This window comes from Phoenix dactylifera, chromosome 1 (assembly GCF_009389715.1).
Source record: "Phoenix dactylifera cultivar Barhee BC4 chromosome 1, palm_55x_up_171113_PBpolish2nd_filt_p, whole genome shotgun sequence".
Classification (NCBI taxonomy): domain Eukaryota; kingdom Viridiplantae; phylum Streptophyta; class Magnoliopsida; order Arecales; family Arecaceae; genus Phoenix; species Phoenix dactylifera.
In genome coordinates this window covers 36,703,537-36,726,204 of record NC_052392.1, presented here as the reverse complement: position 1 = coordinate 36,726,204, position 22,668 = coordinate 36,703,537, and the positions used below count along the sequence as shown (strand labels likewise).

The 22,668-nt window shown below is 41.0% G+C and overlaps 2 protein-coding genes across 2 annotated transcripts; one reads left to right on the top strand and one right to left on the bottom strand.

The window, feature by feature from the left end:
* Positions 1-2,239: 2,239 nt before the first annotated feature.
* LOC113462444 (probable receptor-like protein kinase At1g11050) lies at positions 2,240-4,285 on the bottom strand. The gene has a single exon (XM_039117448.1). It carries the CDS (start codon positions 4,227-4,229, stop codon positions 2,331-2,333), a length of 1,899 nt encoding a protein of 632 aa, XP_038973376.1. The 5' UTR covers positions 4,230-4,285; the 3' UTR covers positions 2,240-2,330.
* Positions 4,286-11,871: 7,586 nt separating this feature from the next.
* LOC103722210 (amino acid permease 3-like) lies at positions 11,872-14,898 on the top strand. The gene is made up of 7 exons (XM_039133221.1): positions 11,872-11,983; positions 12,766-12,895; positions 13,001-13,234; positions 13,351-13,444; positions 13,530-13,744; positions 13,836-13,975; positions 14,072-14,898. The coding sequence occupies exons 1-7, from the start codon at positions 11,975-11,977 to the stop codon at positions 14,726-14,728; spliced, it is 1,479 nt and encodes a 492-aa protein (XP_038989149.1). The 5' UTR covers positions 11,872-11,974; the 3' UTR covers positions 14,729-14,898.
* Positions 14,899-22,668: the final 7,770 nt, after the last annotated feature.

Here is a 22,668-nt window from a genome sequence, read left to right as displayed (position 1 = left end):
GTGGACTCGTATCTCAACATCTTTGCAATCAATATTAGGGGTGTTATGGGGTTAGATGAGGTCGGATCCTAAGTTTTACTAGACCTAGAGCCGTGCATGTCGATGTTTCAAATCCAACTTTTGTTCTATACTCTGTCCATTGAAGGAAGGATCAGATCAAAAATCTGGTTTTGTGTCATAAATGCGTATATCAGATTCGGGTCTAGTGGAGGTTGGATCTAGGAAACTACCGGGTTTCATATTTTATACGCTAAGGAGCTAATCCAGCCAAACAACCTATATTTTGAGAAGTTTATCAATAAAATATACAATATATACTACAAAAATTTAATCATGAAAACAAGTATTTAAAATATAACAATAAAACACTAAAATTAAAAGGAACAATTTAAATATCCAAATATATTGTAACACGAATTACTTTTTATTTTCAATTAAAATATGCAGATAATATACATATATGTATGCTGGCTCTAGATTAAAAGACTTCATGATCGCACATAATTGTTATGATCTGTGAGTTCCACAAAAGCAACCAAGATAACTCAGTTATAGGTGTAACAACCCAGGATCTCACTCAAAATGGCTAGCCGGAAGGTATTGTTTGGGTTTCTTGATCCTGTATAAGTACCCAAGATCTACCCAGTGAATAACCGATGTGGGACTAAATACCTGCCCGCACGGATCCTCACATACTCCCCCCGTTCAAGCCCTGACGTCCTCGTTAGGCTAAGGGTTCAAATCCATTCAAATCTAATCACAAACACCACGATCGGTCCGTGGTCAACCCCAATGGATCTGTGCTGCAGTGTCCCCTAGTCCACATAAGTTATGGGCCGGATCCGCTCTGATACCATTTGTAACAACCCAGGATCTCACCCAAAATGGCTAGCCGGAAGGTATTGTTTGGGTTCCTTGATCCTGTATAAGTACCTAAGATTTACCCAGCGAATAACCGATGTGGGACTAAACACATGCCTGCACGGATCCTCACATAATAAAATATGGAGCCATACATATTTGGTCCCCATGCAGGGACCAAATATTTCAGTTGGGAGAGCGTTAGACTGAAGATCTAAAGGTCGTGTGTTCGATCCACGCTCACCGCATGATTTTTGGTGTGAGGCCCAATAGTCCCACATCGGAAAGACTCGTTCCAGAGCCTGGGCATATGAGGCGGGTGTCTCCAAATCCTGTAGATACGTTTTGGGTGGAAAACAAAACCGGGGAGGGGTGAAGGACGCTTGCATGAAGCCCCGGAACCGGACAATATCTGGCAGGGGAGCCCCGTGTTTCCCCCCTCATGTGGCCCCCACGTGGGCACTGGGTGCCTCACGTGCCCCGCGGAGGCAGGGACGTGACATTTGGTATCAGAGCCGAAGACAGCTCTTGTCCGATGGTGGGAAGGGTGTGAGGCCCAATAGTCCCACATCGGAAAGACTTGTTCCAGAGCCTGGACATATGAGGCGGGTGTCTCCAAATCCTGTAGACGCGTTTTGGGTGGAAAACAAAACCGGGGAGGGGTGAAGGACGCTTGCGTGAAGCCCCGGAACCGAACAATATCGGGCAGGGGAGCCCCGTGTTTTTCCCCTCATGTGGCCCTCACGTGGGCACTGGGTGCCTCACGTGCCCCGCGGAGGCAGGGACGTGACAATAGGTGCGACGGAATCAGGAACAGCTTTTGCTAATACCCTACTCAAGGAACTAGCCGGACAACAATGCAGACTGGACTCCAAGTATACACCTGTATTCACTAAGCAAAGTAATGTACTAATTATAATGATTGCAAACCAAATTCCTACGGGCATGAGGAGCAGAAGACCCTTTCAAGAGAAATTTATGCGACTTAAATTTCATAATAGAATAGATGACCTAAAGAAAGAAAGGATCGTCGCGGCCTTATGGGTATGTATCCGCATAAAACAAATTATAAGATAAGCAAAACAAATAAATTTAGCGTATAATAAAAAAAAAGCAGTATTAACTAAATTCGAAGAAACACAGATAAGTATGATAACACAGGAATGGCAAAGTTGTAACTTCATGACTCTCAAAAAAGAAGAAAAATCTTATGATGAAGCAATAGAAAAATGAAAATGTTTTTTGGAAATTGAAAAAAATAAAATTGAGTTCCCTCGGCTCTTGCCTTAACTTTCATGATGAAATCTCCGTCTAAATCTCTTGAAGGTCCAGACCATTTAACCAGTAACTACCTTCTTGATATTATATATATATATATATATATATATATATAGAGAGAGAGAGAGAGAGAGAGAGAGAGAGAGAGAGAGAGAGATCCAACTTAAAGCCTTCAATCACCTGAGCATGCCTTAGAGTATGGAGACAGAAGCACTCAAAGCTGGTGAAGCAGTGATAGTGCCATCTTCACCAAAAGGATACCCATGGCCGTGCGGCATCGGCCGGTCCGGTATCACCGGGACGTCGATATCGCCTTCCAGCATCTTCAGCGCCTCCGAGATCGTCGGCCTGAGCGCCACCATCACATGGGCACACAATAACCCCACCAGCACAAACCTCTCCATGGTCCCCTTTGGGTTACCTTCCCTCACCAGCGCCGCATCCAGCACCTCCTCCGCCCTCCCGGACTTGACCAGCGTCGACGCCCAGTCGGTGATCAACGCCGAGTTTGACTCCGCCGACTTATCTAGGGCATTCCGTCCGCTCATGATCTCCAGCACCAAGACTCCAAAGCTGTAAACATCACTCTTCTCTGTGAGCTGCCCGTAGAGCGCATACTCCGGAGCCAGGTAGCCATGAGTCCCAGCAACCCTAGAGGTGAGGGGCGACAGCCCCTCGCGGCTCTGCCTTGCGAGCCCGAAGTCGGCCACCCTTGCCCTCATCTCTCCGTCTAGCAGAATGTTTGTGGGCTTGATATCTCTATGATAGATCGCCGGCTTCACTCCATAGTGGAGATAACCCAACCCCTTCGCCACGTCCAGTATGATGTTTTTCCTCTGGGGCCAGGTCAGAGTTGACTTCTTTTTTCCAGAATAGCCGTTGCCATCCACGGGCGAGGTGAAGATATGGTCGGCGAGGCTTCCATTAGGCATGTAGTCATAAACCAAATACCTTTCTTTGGGTTCCTCCATGTCGTCGTCGTCGTTGGTGATGCAGCAGCCTCTCAAGGGGACCAGATTCCGGTGACGAAGGTGGCTGATGATCTCCACCTCGTTCTGGAACTTCTCGTCGCCACCTTCCAAGTTCAGCTCCAATACCTTCTTGACGGCGACCAAGCTCCCGTCGGAGAGCGTCCCCTTGTAGACAACCCCAAATCCGCCGCGCCCAACTATATTCCTTTCAGAGAAGTTATCCGTGGCCTTCTCCATTTCTTCGATATCGTACAAGATGGATCCGGTGTTGGGACGCGCGTGGGATCTCGATCTCGGGCTCTGCTCCTGTTTCTTGGAAAGCTTCCTCTTTTTCTTCGATTTGGAAAGCCGGAGATAGAGTCCGAGGGCGGAGAGGAGAAGAGCGAGGGCAAGGGTGGCGGCGATGGGGGCGATGATGGCGGCGGTGTGGGATTTGGAGCGAGTGGGAGGAGAAGAAGGGGAGGAGAGGGCAAGGCTAAAGATGCAGCCGGCGGCACGGGGGTCCTCGGGGCCAAACTGGTTTGCGACGCCGGCAGCATAGTCGACAGCGAGGTAGAAGCACTGGGTGGCATGGGAGGCGTTGCCGTCGAGGGCAGTGAGCTGGGCGGTGACGGCGACGCCGGCGTTGGCGCAGTCATAGCACTGGGTGGGGACGGAGAGGTCGGAGCGGCAGGCAGAGTCGATGGCGGTGGAGGGGCCGAGCTTGGCGGTCCAGTTCCGGCGAGTGAGGATGCCGGCGCAGAAGTCGGGGGTGATGACGAAGCGCTGCGGGGAGGGGAAGCAGGTGTGGACGAGGTCGGAGGGGAGGGAGAGCGCGGAGAGGTTGGAGCTGAAGTCTGCGAGGCAGGCGGAGGAGGCGGCGGCGTTGGGGAGGCGGAAGAGGCCAGTGAGGTGGAGACGTTGGCCAATGGCGATGCCGAAGAGGCTCAGCAAGGTCGTGCAGCAGTTGGTCATGTTGGAGATGGGAGGCTGGCAGTAGGAGCGGTCCCAGGGGAAGGTCCCGACGTAGTTCAGGTCCATCGGGCACTCGTCCCCCGCCGCAGCCGCCGCCGTCGCCACTGGCGTCTCTCGCAGTGGACTGTTCGCGAGTAGCAGTAAGAAGAATAACGACCTCCACATCTCTCTACATCAGGAGAGACCTTGGGATGGAAGAGGAGGCAAGAAGGTGGCGCGGCCACGAAAAGCACTAAGAGTGGGGCGGTGGGGTTGTAGCCGGATGGAGATATGCTTATTATATCGGCCTCGCTTCGACGGAGTTTCTTCAGGATGGCGGTTGACTTCGAAGTCGGGTTACGGTAAAGACTTTGAATTCATTTTTGACGGTAAAGACTTTGAATTCGTCTTTGCCGGCACCTTCCATGAAAGAACGCAAAGCAAATTCTCAGTAAGGCTGAATTTAGATAAACATACGGATGTTAGTTGAATAAAAAAATTATATTTATATTTATTTTAAATAAATATGGATATAAATTGGATATTAAAAAATATAGATATAAATATGAATAATTAAATTTTATAATTACAAAATCAAAGATATTACTAAGTGGATGATAAATTTAATTAATAGTATGTTAATATAGTCATTTATTTTTTAAAAATTTTATGAGTATTATATAAAATTAAATAGAATTTTAAATGATGAAATCGGATAATCCAATACGGATCGTATAGTTGTCTATCTATATCTATATTTATTTTTCTTTAATGGATATGAATACAGATACGAATATTAGTTGGATGTTCAAATTTCTATCACTCCCACCCCGTCTTCTGGTCGAAGTGTTCCCTACGGCTCATGCGTCATGCTTGCTTGATCATCTCGTACTGAAAATTAAGCTCAAGGGTGAAAGATACCAAATGACGCAATGCTCTCGAAAATTTTGGCACTGGAAATTTGTGTCTGGTAGACCTGAGATCGCTCGTTGATGCTTGCAAGCGGACCTTCTAAGGCAGCAACTCTCACTATATTTCATTTTGTTTTAACTTCACAATCTGTTTCCTCAAATGCTTTTTAAGAGTGGAACTCCCAGAGCAGTAAGGAGAAGCGTGCTATGACTCAAGGCTTGTTCTTCTTATTACTTCAAAATATGTTTATGGTGGAATGGAGAAGCTACAAATTCAGTTCAGAAATTTTAGCAATCTCCTCAAGTGGTATTCAAGTAGAGTAAGGCCTAAATCTACTTCTAACCACATTCTTTCCCAGTGATTATATTAATCTGGAACTGCATGGGGGCTGCGGAGGCCTCCTATAACTATGCTAAGTAGTTAATAAGATCTTATGGTTGGATTTTTGTTGCTTTCAAGAAGCTTGGCTTTCTGAGGATTCTAAAAATACGGTTGCCAAAGTTCTGGGGCAGCAGCGGCATATGTTGTTTCTTCCAGCAGATCGCTTGTCCTATGGTATAATAATTTATAACTGTGAGGAAAAAATATACCAGTCAAATTGATTTTTATTCTAGTAATAAGGTGATTTTTGTAGTAGAATTCACTTCTAATGCACCATAGAGGATTCGGGAGTAGTTTATGGAAGCACTAAGCGTCCCAAACCCAACTGAAATCACCAAAATGATCTTAAATCACTAGTGATCCTTATCTTGAAATAACCTCATTCTCGATGATTTAAGATCACCACATTTGGTATGTTATGCTGCAGTGACTAAAAATTCTAAGATATCTATCGGTAATTTGTTTGGTGTTCCATAGGAACCCAAGGTCACTGGCTATATAATTTCAAAACTATCCCTAATATATTCTATAAAATATATTATTAATAAAATAAAATATATGATAATAAATTATTAATCTATTATTAATATATCATAATTTAATATATTCCATACAAATATATTTATTAATCCTATGTAAAATATGTTAATTGCTATTATAGAATTAATAATAATTTCATACCATAAATATAAACTACAAATTTCTATTATAATTTAAAATTATAATTGAATAATAATATAATTAAATTATATTTTAATATAATATATATCATAAATATAATACATGTAATATCAATATAATATTATACTATTTTTTTCGCTGGATTGAGGGTTTTTTTTTTAAAAAAAAATTAATCCAAAATTACTGTCTAGAGGTGATTTTGAATACCCAACTTTAGGGATGGATTTTGCATAACTGGATTGGATGTTATTTCCGCCGGTATCATTTTTGTTCTTGAAATGATCACTCCATAATAAACACTTTCTGAGCAATCTCGAAACAAGGGCACTGTGCATTCTGGGTAGTCAGCTTGTACAAGTGGGGTATTGAATTCTTCTGACCGACGACTTTAATTGCGTTTTGGATTAAGATGTTTACTAACCCTCAAAATTAGAGTTGCAAGACTTGACTTTAGTGATCTTCCAGAAGTAGTAGGGTCAGTCCAACGCATATTTTATGAGGCAGAGTAAATAAACGCGCAAAGCGTCAATCTTGCAGTCATAAAAGTATCTGAATATTCGACAGGTACATGCACAAGCATTGATGGTTTCCTCTGTTTGTCATCAATCTTGGACCCGGAAGAGCTCGTCCACTCTCCCAACCCATGACCACGAGAGGCCTGTGGGCTCAAATACATGGGCCTGATATCTGATTTGATGGTGAGAATGGGCCCCCAAGTAACATTTACATAGCCAGCATGAGCTAATCAATGATGTGTTTGGAACAGGGTAGGTGCATGACCCCGGAGCCATTCTTGATTGAGCACGATGGTACATGTTCGTGCTTGTAATCGTGCATCTCAAAGCATGATCGAGCGGTTGTGTCTTTCGTGTGCAAGACCTAAGTCAGTTCCATGATGAGTGAGGTGCTGACTCAACTTGTCGAAGCAACTTTGTTTCTCATCATCTCAGGTTCGGCTCCACAACTCACAGCCCAACCACGAGCTTTGTGGACCGACAGGCAATACAACCTGGGCCATCTCAAAGAGACTGTAGAAAGGAAGAGTGTTCTCAGCTGGATGTTATATTAGGGTTCGGGTTGTATCTCCCGCATGAAAGAATGATTCAGCTTCTTTTATGATGTCAACCATTCGATAGTGCAATGGCCATTTCGAGATATGTGCAGATGGATGAAAGAAATGTTTGGAGTGCTTCCAGAGCTATAGAGGATGCAATCCAATGGTTGACGTTGCCGAGGAAGACCAATCATTCCTTCGTGTGGGAGACAACCAGAACCTTTATATTAGTGCTTGAGATCATTGCAATGTGACTTTGGACAGCGCACAACCAAAATTGCTTAGGGTTTGTTTGGATACTTCTAGCAGAAAATTCTATAGGATTCGTAGATTGGGTCATCCATTTAAGCATGATATAAGTTTTCTCCTTTTTTCTAGGGTAGGAAGTTTTTGCTAAAGTTGGATTTCTATATGTGTATATCAAAATCGTTTGCTATTACACTGTCACAATAAAATAAGGTGATGTGATAGGCTTGCATGCATGTTGGCTAATGGCCTAAGATGATAAGTTCACACATGTTGAACTCCCTATCTCCCAAACATCTCATGCTTCATATCATGATATCTTCAAGCCTACCATCATCGCTTTTTATCACAAATACATCACTGGGCCCGAGATAACAGAGGACTATGACTTCGTGTCACATAACAAATCAAATATCCCCCACCATTTGGTAGTGCAGTCGATGCAAGGAACATCTTATCTTATCTTCTTAACATGATTCCAGTACTCTGACAAAATTTACTTCAAGCAACAAGTCTACAAGGCCCAACCCAGCAAAGAAATTATACTAACTCTTTGATTGCTCTGATGATTGGCTAGTTGAACTCAACAATCAAAATGCTACAACTCCATTGCTTTCTTTAAACAAAAAAAAGTTGTTTTAAAGAAAATTCTAAATGGGACAAGTCAAAAGAAAGTTGACAACAATGAAATGCTTGGCACTCTGTAGATGGGTGCTCTTAGCAGTGTATTTAGCATTGCTTTTGACATTATACCCTTCCTCTCTGGTGTGTGACAGCCAGTGGGCATTAAGAGTCTTCCCTTCTACAACACCCCAAATTATTGATAGCAGTGGTGGACTACCACATGGAATTAATGTATCACCAACTCTTATAACAACAAGCTTAACAGTAATTTGCCGACGATTATATTTACAATAGCAGTCTTTGTTGATAATTATCTTTAAAGTTTGTAATGGCCATCATAAGCCATGAGAACATCTTATAGGAGTATTGTGATGCGATTATACGAAGAGCGAATAATCCATAATCTTATGAGTCATAAAAATTATATCTATTATGAAAACCAATTCATCTACAATTGAGATAGGCTCTTTTATGGACTCATTTATGCATTCAAATGAGAAATCCTACAGAAGCACTAGATGGATTCCAAAAATCCTGACCACCAGTGATCAATCCGTGATAGTTCTGCCGTGGAGGGGTCTGCCACTCATTAGTTCTTTACGTGGATTAGATAATATTCTAGTTGTAGTTACATCATGGGATTCTTCATAGTTATGCTCTACAACTTTTATTCTTTCTAGTTTCTTATATTATTAGATGTTGGACTAAGCTCCCCCACTAGGATAGGTGTTAATAGCTATTATGAGGAAGAAGACAGTTGCCGACCATCCTCTCTTCCTCTTAGTGAAATGATCATGGCCTTGCTCTAGTTAGTTAAGTAATTGAGATAAATATGAATTACAACTGAGAATTTGCATGGTATTTAGTTGCAAAATAAGTGGAGAAATATTCTCCAAAGTGGAAGTTATCTCCCAAATTGTTTCCAAAGACCAAAAAAATGTGGCTAATATTATGACAGAGATATTCCATGGTGTAGTATAACTCTATTTTCTTCAATTATTATTCTGTCTTTATCCATTCTATAAATCCTCAAAAAAGTGTGGCTAATATTATGACAGAGATATTCCATGACATAGCATAACTCTATTTTCTTCAATTATCACTTTCTCTTTATCCATTCTATAAATCCTCAAAAAAGTGAGAGAGCAATTTGGCCTTTGCCTTAAAATCCAACCCATCATGGAATTCAGCATGTATCAAATGCAGCTTATTCTCTCCACTTTTTTTTTTCCTTTGCAGTTATTTCTCAGCCATACTTGGAATAAGTTTATTCTTTTTTTTTAATTCTTTTGTATGAATACCCTCCTAAATATCGATTTTATATGAATATCCTTTTAAAATTGATATTTACATATATACTCTCGTAAAACACTTGTTTTACTATTCTATTCATTTTTTATCTTTATTTTTGCATACATATCCACGCTATTTAACGCTGCTAAAAAATTAATGGTCTCAAATTAAAATTACTAAAATATCCTTAATAGGTAGATATGCAAAAAGAAACATTAATAAGGCGACTGCAATGGAAGACAAAAAAATAATTTCAAAATTTTATTTTATTTTTAACTAAAACAAATATAGTTTTTATTAACGATATTAGAAGAGTCGTTATATTAGGGGTATTTGTATAAAAACAGTATTTTTATGAGGAAACAAAAATAAATATAAATTTTAAGAGGATATTCACACAAATTCAAATTTTTAGAAAGGTATTCATGCTTTTTTTTCTTTTTTTGCAACCATACACCATATTAGTGATGAGAAAATAATCTAATCCAAATATCAATTTTTTGAGCAAAAATCTACCCCAAATAAACTAATGGGCTAATTTGGGTGGTGGCGGAATCAGTTCTACTGCCAGCGAAAGTATGGATGGTCAACTTTGAACGCTGCTCGTAGATCCACGTGGACATTAACCTTTAATGAGCAATTAACAAAATAATATCATGGGTCATAAAAGGTGTTCAAAGTTTCAAACGTCAAAGATTCTTCTCATCTCAATGGCATTTTTGGATTCTCTTCCCTTTAATCCCTCGTCGCTGGCTGCTAAAAGGGGAGAATATTAGACCGCAGACATCCAATGCTAGTATAGTGCTTTGATAATGACCTTACATCCAAAGCTAGAAGCTAGTTAGGGAGTTGATGGCCCACTTCATTTCTTGGATCGTCTGGTTCTTATAGTCTCTAACTTTAATTTATCCTTCCCTCTTGCAGTCCTCTTTGGGTTCCACTAAGAAACTATTAATTCATGAGAGAGTGCTTGTCCCCTGTTCTTTTCAATTTCAGCCTCTCCTTTTATTAGTAGGAGCTAATGGATCATACTTCTGATTTGTCTCTACCTCTGTTAAGCACTAGGAACTTGGCATAGTGACCGTGGTGAATGGCTGTGTTTACTTGGCTAGTGCAACTTATGTGATGACCTAATGATGTATTTGATTGGATATGACCGATTCCATCGACCCATTAAGGTGAAACAATCTTTGATATAAGGCCAAAATGTTATTAGTCGATCAAGATGGGGAAGGTTTTTGATCGATTTCTCAATTGCTAAAATGTCGCAGAACGTGTGCGATGTGATCGACTAATTCAAGATGAAGTGTTTTTCATAAGTAGTTAAAAAGGAGTATTTTTGATGGATATCAGAGTTTAACATTGGAAGTGATATTTAGGATTATAGGTTTGTATTTGCTGCTGCTGAGTTTTTTTTCTTTCTTCCCTCCTTTTTCAATATGCAGACTAATGAAGACATAATTGCTCCTCTCTCAATATATGACTATCTCTCATTTCAACTCAAGAATATCTTCAATAAAAGAATTTTGCAGTTGTGTCTCACAATAGCTGCTCAATTACTAAAGCCAAAGCATCAACTATATTCATATCTATCCATTACAGATACTCTCTCTCTCTCTCTCTCTCTCTCTCTCTCCCTTCCCTTCATTTGATTTCTCATACTGATACGAAGGAAGAAACAAAATGTGCATATGACATTTCAGGCAGTCATTGCCTCCTTCTTGAGCAACTAAATCTAGCCAATAATCTCTATCGTTTATATAAGATGCCATATTTGGAGGACTTTGTGCAAGCAATTATAGCTTTGAATGAGAAAAGTGAAGTATATAAAAGACATTTATGATCTTGTGTGTTTGTTTAATATGAGGCCAATATATAGGTAATGTAGTTCAAAAACATTTAAGATTTATATCCTGGATTTTTTCAAAGACAAGTTTTTTGTTAGAGGGATGACAACCAAAAGAGCAAACAATTCTTGGCCAATATGCAAGTTGAACCGCTGCTGGGTTTGGATACCAAATAGGCCCACCCACACCAGGTCATTTTTGAAAGTTCTGAGATTAGGCTAAACCCAAGTACTCCCAACCTAAAACAACCATTGCATGAAAAGATGATGCTAGACCCAGCTCTAAAACTCATAGGAGCTTATTCACCATAAAGCAAACAACTAACAACTAAAACCACAAGTTGCTAGTTTTGCACTTTATAAATATTATACAAGTCATAGCGACTCAGGTTGGGGGGTGTATTTCTCATGTGAAAGAAGAATTTATCTTCCTTCACTGCAATCTACCTTTAAATCATGCAACGATCACTTTAAGATCTGTGCAGATGAACGACATCGTAAAAAAAGATCAGTCAATCATTCTTGGTCTTCTTATGCCCAAAAGATACCCGAACCCTAGTGACTCAGAAGAATTAGGACATTTCATTACTTCACTAGCATAATAAATTAATAAACAAATGCTTAAAGACAAGTATGTAATTGCATAGACCCGGTACGGATGGAGAACTGATTCCTCATCAATAAGAGTGGTTGAAATGCCATACATGTGAGAAGGGCACGCAAGTGTGATCTCTATAATATTATTTACTCTTCATCATCTGAACTCTATATAAGACACCTCAGCCCCTCCCTACGTTGTCCATCGCTTCCTCCAAGCTTCTTTCCACTGCCTTGCTGCAGCGAGTATCCTTCTACTTGGAAGAAGCCTCAGCTGCGGTAGTTTGGGAGAAGTGAATGCCAAAGGTAAGAGAAAACTCAAACTAAGCACAAAACAGAGACTATTGATAGCTGATAGCATTCCACCTCGCATTCATTCATTCATTCACTCACCCACTTGAAAGGGTCCCCTATCTCTTCTTCCCATCCTCTTAGTTAATGCTCTCCAGTCTGTAGGTTTCCTCTGTACGTAATCTATAAAGATTTTTGTTGGGGGACTAGAGAGAGAGAGAGAGAGAGAGAGAGAGTGGTGGTGTGGCCATTGACCCTTGAGACTCCAATGAATGATGTGAGCAACGAGAGGAGAAGAGATGAGGTCTCAGACAAAACAGAGAAAAGATAAAGGCTGGGAGATTTTGGTTGGTTGACCAGTATACGTCAGCCTGTGTCCACCACGTGGTTCTTCTCTGCAATTTTTTTTATCTTTTCACCCCTCTCAAGCTCCCAATGACGTCTATATAAAGCCCATCACCAACCAACCTCCATCTTCATTCCGTTCCTATTCTCTCTAATCTGTCCTCTGCTCTCAATTCCTTCTCAGTATTTTATTAGGCCTTTCTCCTCTTCTCTCCTCTGTTGTCCTATGTTTCAGAATATTTAGCAGCAATAGTACTAGTAGTGTTGGTATTAGCCTTGAGAGCCGCTTAAGAAACCGGCAATTATAAACTTGTAAACTAGCGGAGACTACTACTATAGTTTGTGACTCTGTTCCACACTAGTACTCTCTGTTTCTTAGCTTACAAAGGGTCTTACTTGCTTCTCTCTCTCTGTTTCTCCCTCTGTCAATTGGGTTGCTCTTCGTCCCAAAGATGGGTGAGAATGGTGCTGCAAAATACCACCAGCACACAAATTTGGCCCCCACGGAGGTCGCCATGGAGCTCGGTCACCAACAGGGAGGTTCCAAATGCTACGACGACGACGGCCGACTCAAGAGAACAGGTAAAAGAGCAGAACCTTGGCCTCTATCCCCATGCCTTGGTGCTCCAATACTGCTCTCTATTCATCTAAATGAACTCTGTTCTGAATTCTTCTTCCTATTGTCAGGGACCGTATGGACAGCGAGTGCTCACATTATAACGGCAGTGATCGGCTCCGGCGTGCTATCTCTGGCTTGGGCCATTGGCCAGCTTGGATGGGTTGCTGGCCCTGCTGCTATGCTCCTCTTCTCCTATGTAACATACTACACCTCTGCTCTCCTTGCTGACTGCTACCGCTCCTGTGATCCCATCAACGGCAAGCGCAACTACACCTACATGGATGCCGTCCAGGCCAACCTCAGTATGTTCTCACCCTCCCATAACACGCTTGGTTCATCAAAAACAGATCATTTTGCACCAAAACTTAGCCTTGCTGATATTAATTTTTTTTTTCCCCTTCTGGATTTCAACAAACAGATGGTTTCAAGGTTAAGCTCTGTGGCTTCATCCAATATGCCAATATCTTTGGAGTTTCCATTGGATATACCATTGCTGCTGCCATTAGCATGACGTGAGTAAATTCCTATAAACTGTTCTTTTGCTTCTATTTGCGTAAAGTTTGGATCTTTTCTGATAGGTGTTTGGATTGGAAACAGGGCAATCAAGAGATCAAATTGCTTTCATGAGAAAGGGCACAGCAATCCCTGCCAAGTATCCAGCAATCCTTACATGATCATTTTCGGTGTGGCAGAGATCTTCTTATCTCAAATCCCAGACTTCGATCAGATTTGGTGGCTCTCCATCCTCGCCGCCGTCATGTCCTTTACCTATTCTTCCATTGGCCTCACCCTCGGCATTGTTCAAGTCATCAGTAAGCCCACCAAACACCACCGCTCCTCAAAGCCACCTCCTGATTCGCTAGCTCGGTATCTCATCTCTCTGTTTGCGTTGTTTTCAAACAGAGAATGGAGGAATCAAAGGCAGTCTCACTGGAATTAGCATCGCAGTCGTCTCCCCGGCCGACAAAGTCTGGCGAAGCCTCCAAGCCTTTGGCGACATCGCCTTCGCCTACTCCTACTCCCTAATCCTCATCGAAATTCAGGTATCCAGTTCAAAAAATCCTACTCAATAGAACAGTCAAAAATAGTCTCTTGCTCAAATAATAATCTTGTACTGAAACATTGGCCGAGTATTTCAGGACACAATAAAGGAATCACCGCCGTCGGAGGCGAAGGTGATGAAGAAGGCGACGCTCCTCAGCGTGGCGGTGACCACCATCTTCTACATGCTCTGTGGCTGCATGGGCTATGCCGCCTTCGGTGACATGGCCCCCGGCAACCTCCTCACTGGCTTTGGCTTCTACGACCCTTACTGGCTCCTCGACATTGCCAACGCCGCCATCGTCATCCACCTCGTCGGCGCCTACCAGGTCTACTGCCAGCCCCTCTTCGCCTTCGTGGAGAAATGGGCTCTCCAGACCTGGCCTGAGTCCAAATTCATCACCAAAGGGATCGAGGTCCCTCTAGGCCCCAGCCGTAGCTACCGGCTCAATCTTTTTCGGCTAACATGGCGCACCGTGTTCGTGATCTGCACTACCGTGATCTCCATGCTTCTTCCTTTCTTCAATGATGTCGTCGGCTTCCTCGGCGCGCTCGGGTTCTGGCCGCTGACCGTCTACTTCCCGGTGGAGATGTATATTGTCCAGAAGAAGGTGCCCAAGTGGAGCACGAAGTGGGTGTGCCTCCAGCTGCTGAGCTTGGCCTGCCTCATCATATCGGTGGCGGCGGCCGCCGGCTCCATCGCCGGGGTGATGAACGACCTCAAGGTCTACCGGCCTTTCACGACCAGCTATTGATCCATAATGCATCGGACTACTTGCTAAGTTAACCACTGCTGCTTTCGCCCTCAGGGAAAGGATATCACCGCTGTTGTTTTCGATCGCTGCTTTCTGTTGTTTGTAAATTGTAATCCCCTTCCAAACATGAAGTCTAATTTTAATAGAAAAGAATGGCGATTCCCCAAATACCAAACTAGCCGTTACTTAGAAGTAAAAATTTCGCTTTTCGTTTTTGTTTTTATTTTATTTATTATTATTATTTTTTTTGGCACTTGGGCGGCACCTCACAATACATAAGTACGGACATGTTCAATAAAATCGGAGAAAAAAATATCACAGAGCCTTGTGCAGCTCTCCACCTTGGATCCCTAGAGTACCACCTAAATAATTAGCCATGTAAGAGGCTATTCAATCCGCGGTTTCATTGGCTTTCCTATAAACATGCTTGGCCAGAAAGGCCTTCCCATTTCTGCCCATGGCCCAAATATTTCGGAGTAGGAGATGGTCTCATCCCAACATCCTCGGACCCTCCTAGATCCATCCTATAATAATAGCCGAGTCGCCCTCCATAATAATAGATTTGGTTTGTAACACTCGCTACGTATATCGAAAATTCTCGCATGCAGCCTTCAGCTCAACACTAGAGACCGAGGTCCCACCGGCCGCCGCCACTCGCGAACTTAGGTCCTTTGTTTTCTTTTGAGAATGATAAAAAAAAGAGAGAGAAGTTTCGCTGTTTCTACCACTTTTGTTATTATTATTAGACTGAAACCACCCACGAAGCACCCTCTGATCGTGAGCCAGCCACCCACGTGGCTAATTCTGTGAGCAGCCACACGCTAAGGAAGATTTGGCCCATTTGGGGCTCCCAACAACCACTAAAGAAAGTGCTGCCGTGAATACCACATAGGTATGCTTGCAGCCTTTTAGAGCTTTGGCCGCCTTAAATTGACTTTATTGAATAGCTCTTATTGTTAATCACATTAATATATTATCATTAGTTGTGGGGGGACAAAAGTTGCATGGAAAGCTATTTTTTCGTTTCTTTGTAGGCTGATAAGAGGTTGTGGTGCCTCTCAAACCACTCATATATTTCGAAACACGAATATAGCGACCTTTCTTGTCGCTTAATATTCTGGTAGTGTTTCTCTAGAAATAGCTATGAGATTATCTCTCTTTTTATACCAATTCTTTTTTTTGATTTTTTTGGTGTACTCAAACTAGAATAGTATGATCTATCTGGAAAAAATTACCTTCCGAATCATTTATATATTTGGAAGGCGAATATGGCCGCTTTTTTTGTTGCTTAATATTCTGGTGGTGCCTACGAGATTATCTCACTCTTTTTATATTAGCTCTTTTTTGTTTTCTGATTTTCTTTTGTGTACTCAAACTAGAACAATATAATCTATCCGTTCTATCAATGGAAAAAAAAGCTATGCTCGGTTGTGAAGCAGCTAATAGATGCCAATGAATCTTGTTATGCCCTATTTTGAGCATGCATCTTCAAACAATATATAAGCGATCAATCGGTGGTGGCCGGAAGAAGTCTAGGGCAAGCCATGATGTGTTCGGGCTTATCTTGAGGAAGATGGAGTGCCAAAGTCAGTGACATGAGCATGCTGCTGAATTGCTGGCTTCCTGCCATTCACCTGAATTTTATTTTCACCACCAGCTATTCCACTTTTACCAGGGATAAGTATGCTTGCAACATGGTGATCTAGGTAATAAGGTGAACCAGCGTTAGTTCAGTAGTCATGCAACCCTGCTCCCAAACAGGGTTCAAGGATTTAAAGCTTGAGCGGTGTTATTCCTCAACTTTTTGATCTGAATAACTTATTTTTAAAAATTTCTGGCTTTTGGATTCTTGTGCAACGGAAAGGACAGGGAAATAGTCCTCGTAGGACTCTATTTACAGTGCCTCTTGGACCGATAAGTGGTGCATTTCCTTGTCATAAGAGGGGATGCTGCATCCCGGTGTAATAAGTAGTGCAAGGAGAGTTCCATGACTCGGATGTGAGCGTGGCTGGAGAAAAAGCAGCGGAAGGGAAGAAAGAAAAAAAGAAGAGAGAGAGAGAGGGAAGGACATATTTCTCTTGATGCTTGTCTTGAATTTTGGATCTTTAGCAAGTTCTCAACATATTTCTTCTCAGACAAATTTTTTCGTGTGCTCTTTCTCTCGTATCAAGCTTTTTAAGAGTTTCTTTGAGTTAATTTCTCTCGATAGACTCTTGTACAAAGTTCTATATTTTATAAATATTTTATAGGGGATCTCTTGCTCCTTCAGTAGAGATTTAGTCTGCATTTTGGATGATAATATGCGGTTGTTTTTTTTTTTACTACAACGGATGATTTATACCATTCTAGCATAAATATATTCAAAAAAGTCAAAAAGTAACAAATTATGGAGCGCTCTAGGCAACTACCTCTTACTAGTCTAAAAAACTCTCATAAAATGATTTATTTGCCACAAACATATCATACGCTTGCTCGAGCTAAGTCGAGGTGGCTACAATGTGTCAGGATGATAAAGGTGAACTCAATGAAGCAAAGCCACAGTCCTGAAAAATTCTCAAAGTTGCAAAAGTACATTGGAATTTGGAATTGATAGCTCTTGAGAGAAATGATGGACATGTCCCTGTAATAAAATTAACAAGCAAACATCAACACCTGCATTACTATCACAAAATATAGACTTCCAGTACCATAAATATAACCATTTTGCCACTGAATTTGAGAAATAACACAAAGCTAATCACCAAAGTACTTCAACCAAATTAGAGTGATAAGACCAATAAAATTCACTCAAAAATATCCCTCTCTACTTTGGTCTACCATACATAGAATTATGGATCTATAACACTTGGTCTTGGTCCTATAGGTGGCTGGTTAGAGCTGGCGGCTTGTGAAGTTCTAACATGGGATGCATTAGAATTTAGAGGCTACCTGCAAATGACTCATAGTCGTGACATGCTTCCCCCTCCGCATAAGGTTGGCTTGTTCTTCATGAGCAAGTGGAATTGAGGGAGGCGTAGACATAATGCTTCCAAGGACAAAATAATTTCTTTGGACCTGAAAACAAAGATGGTTTTACACATATTAATGCATTCTAATTTGATATATGGTTTCAATTTATGTATCTTATATAACACGTATAATCTAATGGTGAAATCTTAGCAATGAACCATATGTACTTGTTGATTCTCCTTTCTGGGTCTTCTAGGTTTTGCTCTTAGGTGCAACACTTGCCTTCTCTTGTGGCCTTGAAGAACACTCTCTTTTTACCTGAAAATACATCTTTAGAGGCTTGTCCTTCTTGGATCCTTCCCTGGAGTTATGCCCCCACTCCAAGCAGTTAGTACACCCAAGTGAAATGCCTCTTCTCCAAATCTTGTGAGGATCCTTTCCTTCAGCCTTCCCTCTTCTCTATGCTTTCTTTGGTCTTCCTTTATGTCTTCTAAGTGATGGCGCTTGACATGTCTCAAAACTACTTGGATGCTTAAATTTCAATCCAAGCATTAGATGAGTTATACCTTCATAGGATTTTAGAAATGTCTCTTTGGAGTAATATGCATCCACAAAGTCCTCAGGCACCCATGTCATGAATATTATAGTTGCCATTGCATGGCAACAAGAATTTCAGTCAAAACCGAATTCCTGCATTAACATGTTCTCTACTCTAGATCTACCATAAATCTTCTATTTAGATGATCTATCTCATATCCAGTGCCCCTTTCCTAGGAGCACCGACATTCCACTGCGCGCATCTAGCTTCTCCTTCTCAAGCTTCTGCTAAATCTTAGGACATATGGGTCATTATTCCTTCTCTTTGCTTGAAACCTTTGCATTAGTAGCCTCCTAATTATTTCAAGCCTAGCTTCTCCAATATAGTTGTTAGAACTCTCACATATATTTTTCAATATCATATCTGAGTTTGGCTTTGGACCTAAGGCATATCTAATTCACAATTCTAACTTGTTATCCATCAACCATGTAATTGATCCCTCATCCAATTTTCTCATTGCATCTCTACAACAAACTCTCAAGTATTACGAGTTCTTGTAGCAGTAAATAGGCCAATTATTAAGATACCTTTTTGACTTTTGACTTGGTAACCATACCCGAAATCATGAGCAGGACAGAGGAGTGAAGAACAAACAGCCCTATCCTAGGATAAAAAAGCCTTTCGAATCCATATTCGAATTTAGCCATAGAGGAAGAGAAAATAGATTCTAATTCATTGAGTAAAAAAAAGCGTATTCTATTTTCTATTCTATAAGGGAAGAGAGGAAAGATAGTCTATTATATAGGAAAATACAAAAGAAAATCCTGTAAGCTAGTAGCTTCAGATTGTTATTTAGCTTCAATTTCTTCAGTCTCACAAGTGGGTCCGCATGCAACAAATCAAATTTGATTTCCCTACTACTCCGACCTTGCCCCTAAAGGATAAGGAAATTGGATAAGAGCGAGACCCCTTGTAAATTATCTTAAAGTTGTTATGCATATGTTTGACATGAAATTTGTGATCAACAGTAGGCATGAGTGCCTCAAAGGTCTTTACCAACCCCTAAAGTATGAAAAACTTAGTGTTAATAATGGAGATAATAATAAAGTGAACAAGTTTGAGGAAATCAATTACGTTTTGCCTATTAGAAAAAAAAGTCCATCCATTCTCTTTGCAGGTCAAATGTTTATCAATAGATTAGTGACAAACTAATCCATATATTCTTTATGTCAGCTTCAATTACAGACTATGCAATTGGAAATATATTTTCATTCCCATCCTTCCAAATAGCTATTTACGATCGTCCTCTCACAATACCTTCCAGGTCGTAACCATCTAATTTGATAATTGGCCTGCATCCTTTTAAAAAGCTTTTCTTATTTGCATCCAGAACACATAAAGTCCGTAGAAAAAGGTTTTTACAATAGGTTTTGGTGTGTCCACCTTCATTTTTATGGTGGAGCTAGAGTTTGTTGCCCTAGCAATGCCACAGTAGTCCTATAGCTTGGTATACTTCTCCTTGCATATGATTTTGATTATTTTCTTCTTAGCCCTATAGCCCTATATGTTGCATATAAAATCTTACAGTCTCCCCTCACTTTATCAATGAATTTTTGAATCTTGGAAAAGACTCGTTCTTGAAAAGAAGAAAGAACACTCAAAAACCCCCGAGTCCAAGCCTAGAGTATTTGCTTTCAGATCTAAAGTTCTATAAATAGGTCTGAACAAGCCATTAAGAAGTAGCATTGTGATTGCAAAATTGCTTACCATACTTATTTGTTGCCTTATATGTCTTGATCTAGAATGTGATCTCTTCTACATTGGAGAAGCATATATCCTCTATCTCTTGTTTTTCTTGCATGCTATTGTCTAAACTTATCATTGTGCTTATATATGTAGTCAAAATCTTCTTAAATACTTAGCTTCATGAATGCCTCCTTGAACATAACATGAGAGTCAAGCTTCATTCCAATTTGAAGCCTTATAGGCATCTTTAAATCCAATGCTAAATTAAACTCTCGAAACTTCCATACTCTACTCTAGAATGTTCCCCATCTTAACAAGAAGAGCTACCAAGGCTTCTAGTACCATTGCTATCCTCTAATTTTGGTTCGTTGCCTGCCGATTTTGTAGCATCTTCCATCTGTACATACTCTCCATCGAATCCACTTTCCAATAGATACTTTACCGTATTGTTCAAAATAATTAGTTTATCAGTGTACTGCTTAACAAGTCATCATCATCCTTATCAATCTCTTTTAAATCACCTAGTGTCACACTACCATCAGTATCACTGCCACTATCCACAACGTTGTCCCCTCCATCCGCTTCATCAGGGTCTTTTCTCAAAGCTAATAACACTCATCTAAACATCTATACCCTCTGCCTCAACTTGTCCACCGGCACCCTAAGTTGGATAACCCTCGGTAGTTTCACTCACAATACTAGAATTGAGAACAAGTAACCAAATCTCTAGGTCATGCCTTCAAATTCTATCAAGGATATCTCATCCAGATCACAATTATCAAAGTAATTCACAGGTTCGAAATATAGTGGATGGATGGAGTGAAACGGTGGCTCATCATGATGAAGCTTAATTGTAATCGGCTCTATATCCATTCCTAAACAACCAAAAGCATGCATTTTAAAGTAAAGGAATAAAATAAAGTTCCAAAACCAACAAAAAAGTTATATTGGCAACTATAACATTCTTAAATGAGGGTCAATATCAATAATAAGAGTTAGTTTACCATTAAAGAAAACTATGTCTAACATCGAAGAGATCGCAACAGTTTAGGATACAAGTCCATGATTAACATGCTAGGAACCACAATGTAATCAGTTTATCATAGATTAGGGAGCTAAAGTACAACCGCTACTCCATGCCGTCTCAAAGCAAAGAGACAACCAATGACTAAATTAAAGAAGAGTTTACGGCGAACATTTCACAAAATGTAATACATATAGTATAAATGTGACCGTTACCACATTTTGTCTTGAAGCATGCAAACAATCATTCTGAGTGGCTCTATGCTGCTTCTTTTTAAACATCATAAAGAAATGGAGACCAAATTTCCATCATATATATAGAGCAATAACCACAAAATGAACATCCGTAAACATGATTAAATAAACCACATTTTGGTTGTCACCATGCAACAAGCAAACCTACATTTCTAACAAAGAAGGAGAAGAGAAAGAAGCATATTTAGGATTCAAGCTTACCTCTGATGAAGGAATAGATCGAGACTACGAAAGAATGGCTCAAGCCAACACAACAATTAGGTCTGGATGCTCAAGGGAGCTTCCACCCTAACGATTTTTCCTTCGATGCTTCATTTTCTTATGGGCGAGGGAGATAACGCTCTTTTGACTTGGATTAGGACAGCATAGAAGGAAGAGAGCAATGGTTTTGAATCAGGTTTGCCTTAGCAACATCCTGATTCCTAGTTAATAATCATGCTTTCCACCAACCACGCCAAATATTGGGAGTATTTTGGACTCTTGCAGCACTAAGCTGACGTTGTTAGTCGTATTGTATTAGAAAATTAACTTGAGAGACTCTTTTAAAAGAGAGGAGGTCTATGTGAAAAATGTTGAAAGTTGAGGAGACTAAAAGATATTTACTTTTCTAAATACCAGTTTAGAGCACTGCTACACTTAATCTCTCTAGTCAGTGGCACACAGATAGTTCTCCTCTCTTATCACCACTCAGGCCACCGATCTTACGTGGCAGTTAAGGAAAGGTGTGGTGGTGCCCAGTGGGGCTCTCTATATGATTCAATCCATCATTTACTGCCATGTAAGACCAGATGAGATGAACGATGACAAGACAAGAAACCTCTAGCTTTTATCCATGGCGATCCCCAGGGAATAATAAAAGATACGTCAGTAGCAAAGGATGGTTTGCTTTTGAGTTCCTTGACGTTGGAAAGCGGGGCAAGGGAGGAAGATTTCGTTAAGAGCACTCTTCGCATGCAGGTGGTGATGGTGGGGACTCGACTTGGTTCTCTCCAGTCCACTGCCGTTGCTATCGGCAGAAAAATCTCTAGAAAGAATTTGGAGACCAAAAGGAATGGTGTGGAAGGGCCGATGAGCTGCTTGCTTGGGTCCGCCACATTTTAGATTCGGCTTTGAGCGGTCGCTGGTCCTCGGTAAACCAAGTGAGATGCCTCTCTGTGGGGATAGGAGATGGGTCAAAAGAAGGCTCAATAGCAAGGAAGAAGGAAGGAGAATTTGGGTGGGATTAGATTGGGAAGGGATTCGTTTCTTATCTTTGGAGTACGGGATGCTAGTCGTGCTACTGTGCTTATGCTAGGATTCGACAATTGCACCCAAAATACTTCTACCATTGACACATATTTGAAGCTAGCTGCTTCCAGAGTATTCTCTTCTTATCTTGCTGCAGTATTCCTTCCCAATAATTGCTGCAAGAATACTCTAAATTACGCCA

Bases quoted from the DNA above. Each gene is read 5' to 3' on its own strand.
- LOC113462444 (XM_039117448.1), bottom strand. From the start codon at position 4,229: ATGTGGAGGTCGTTATTCTTCTTACTGCTACTCGCGAACAGTCCACTG.
- LOC103722210 (XM_039133221.1), top strand. The intron at 12,896-13,000 runs GTAAAAGAGCAG...TCCTATTGTCAG, and splicing joins CGGCCGACTCAAGAGAACAG to GGACCGTATGGACAGCGAGT. The intron at 13,976-14,071 runs GTATCCAGTTCA...CGAGTATTTCAG, and splicing joins TAATCCTCATCGAAATTCAG to GACACAATAAAGGAATCACC.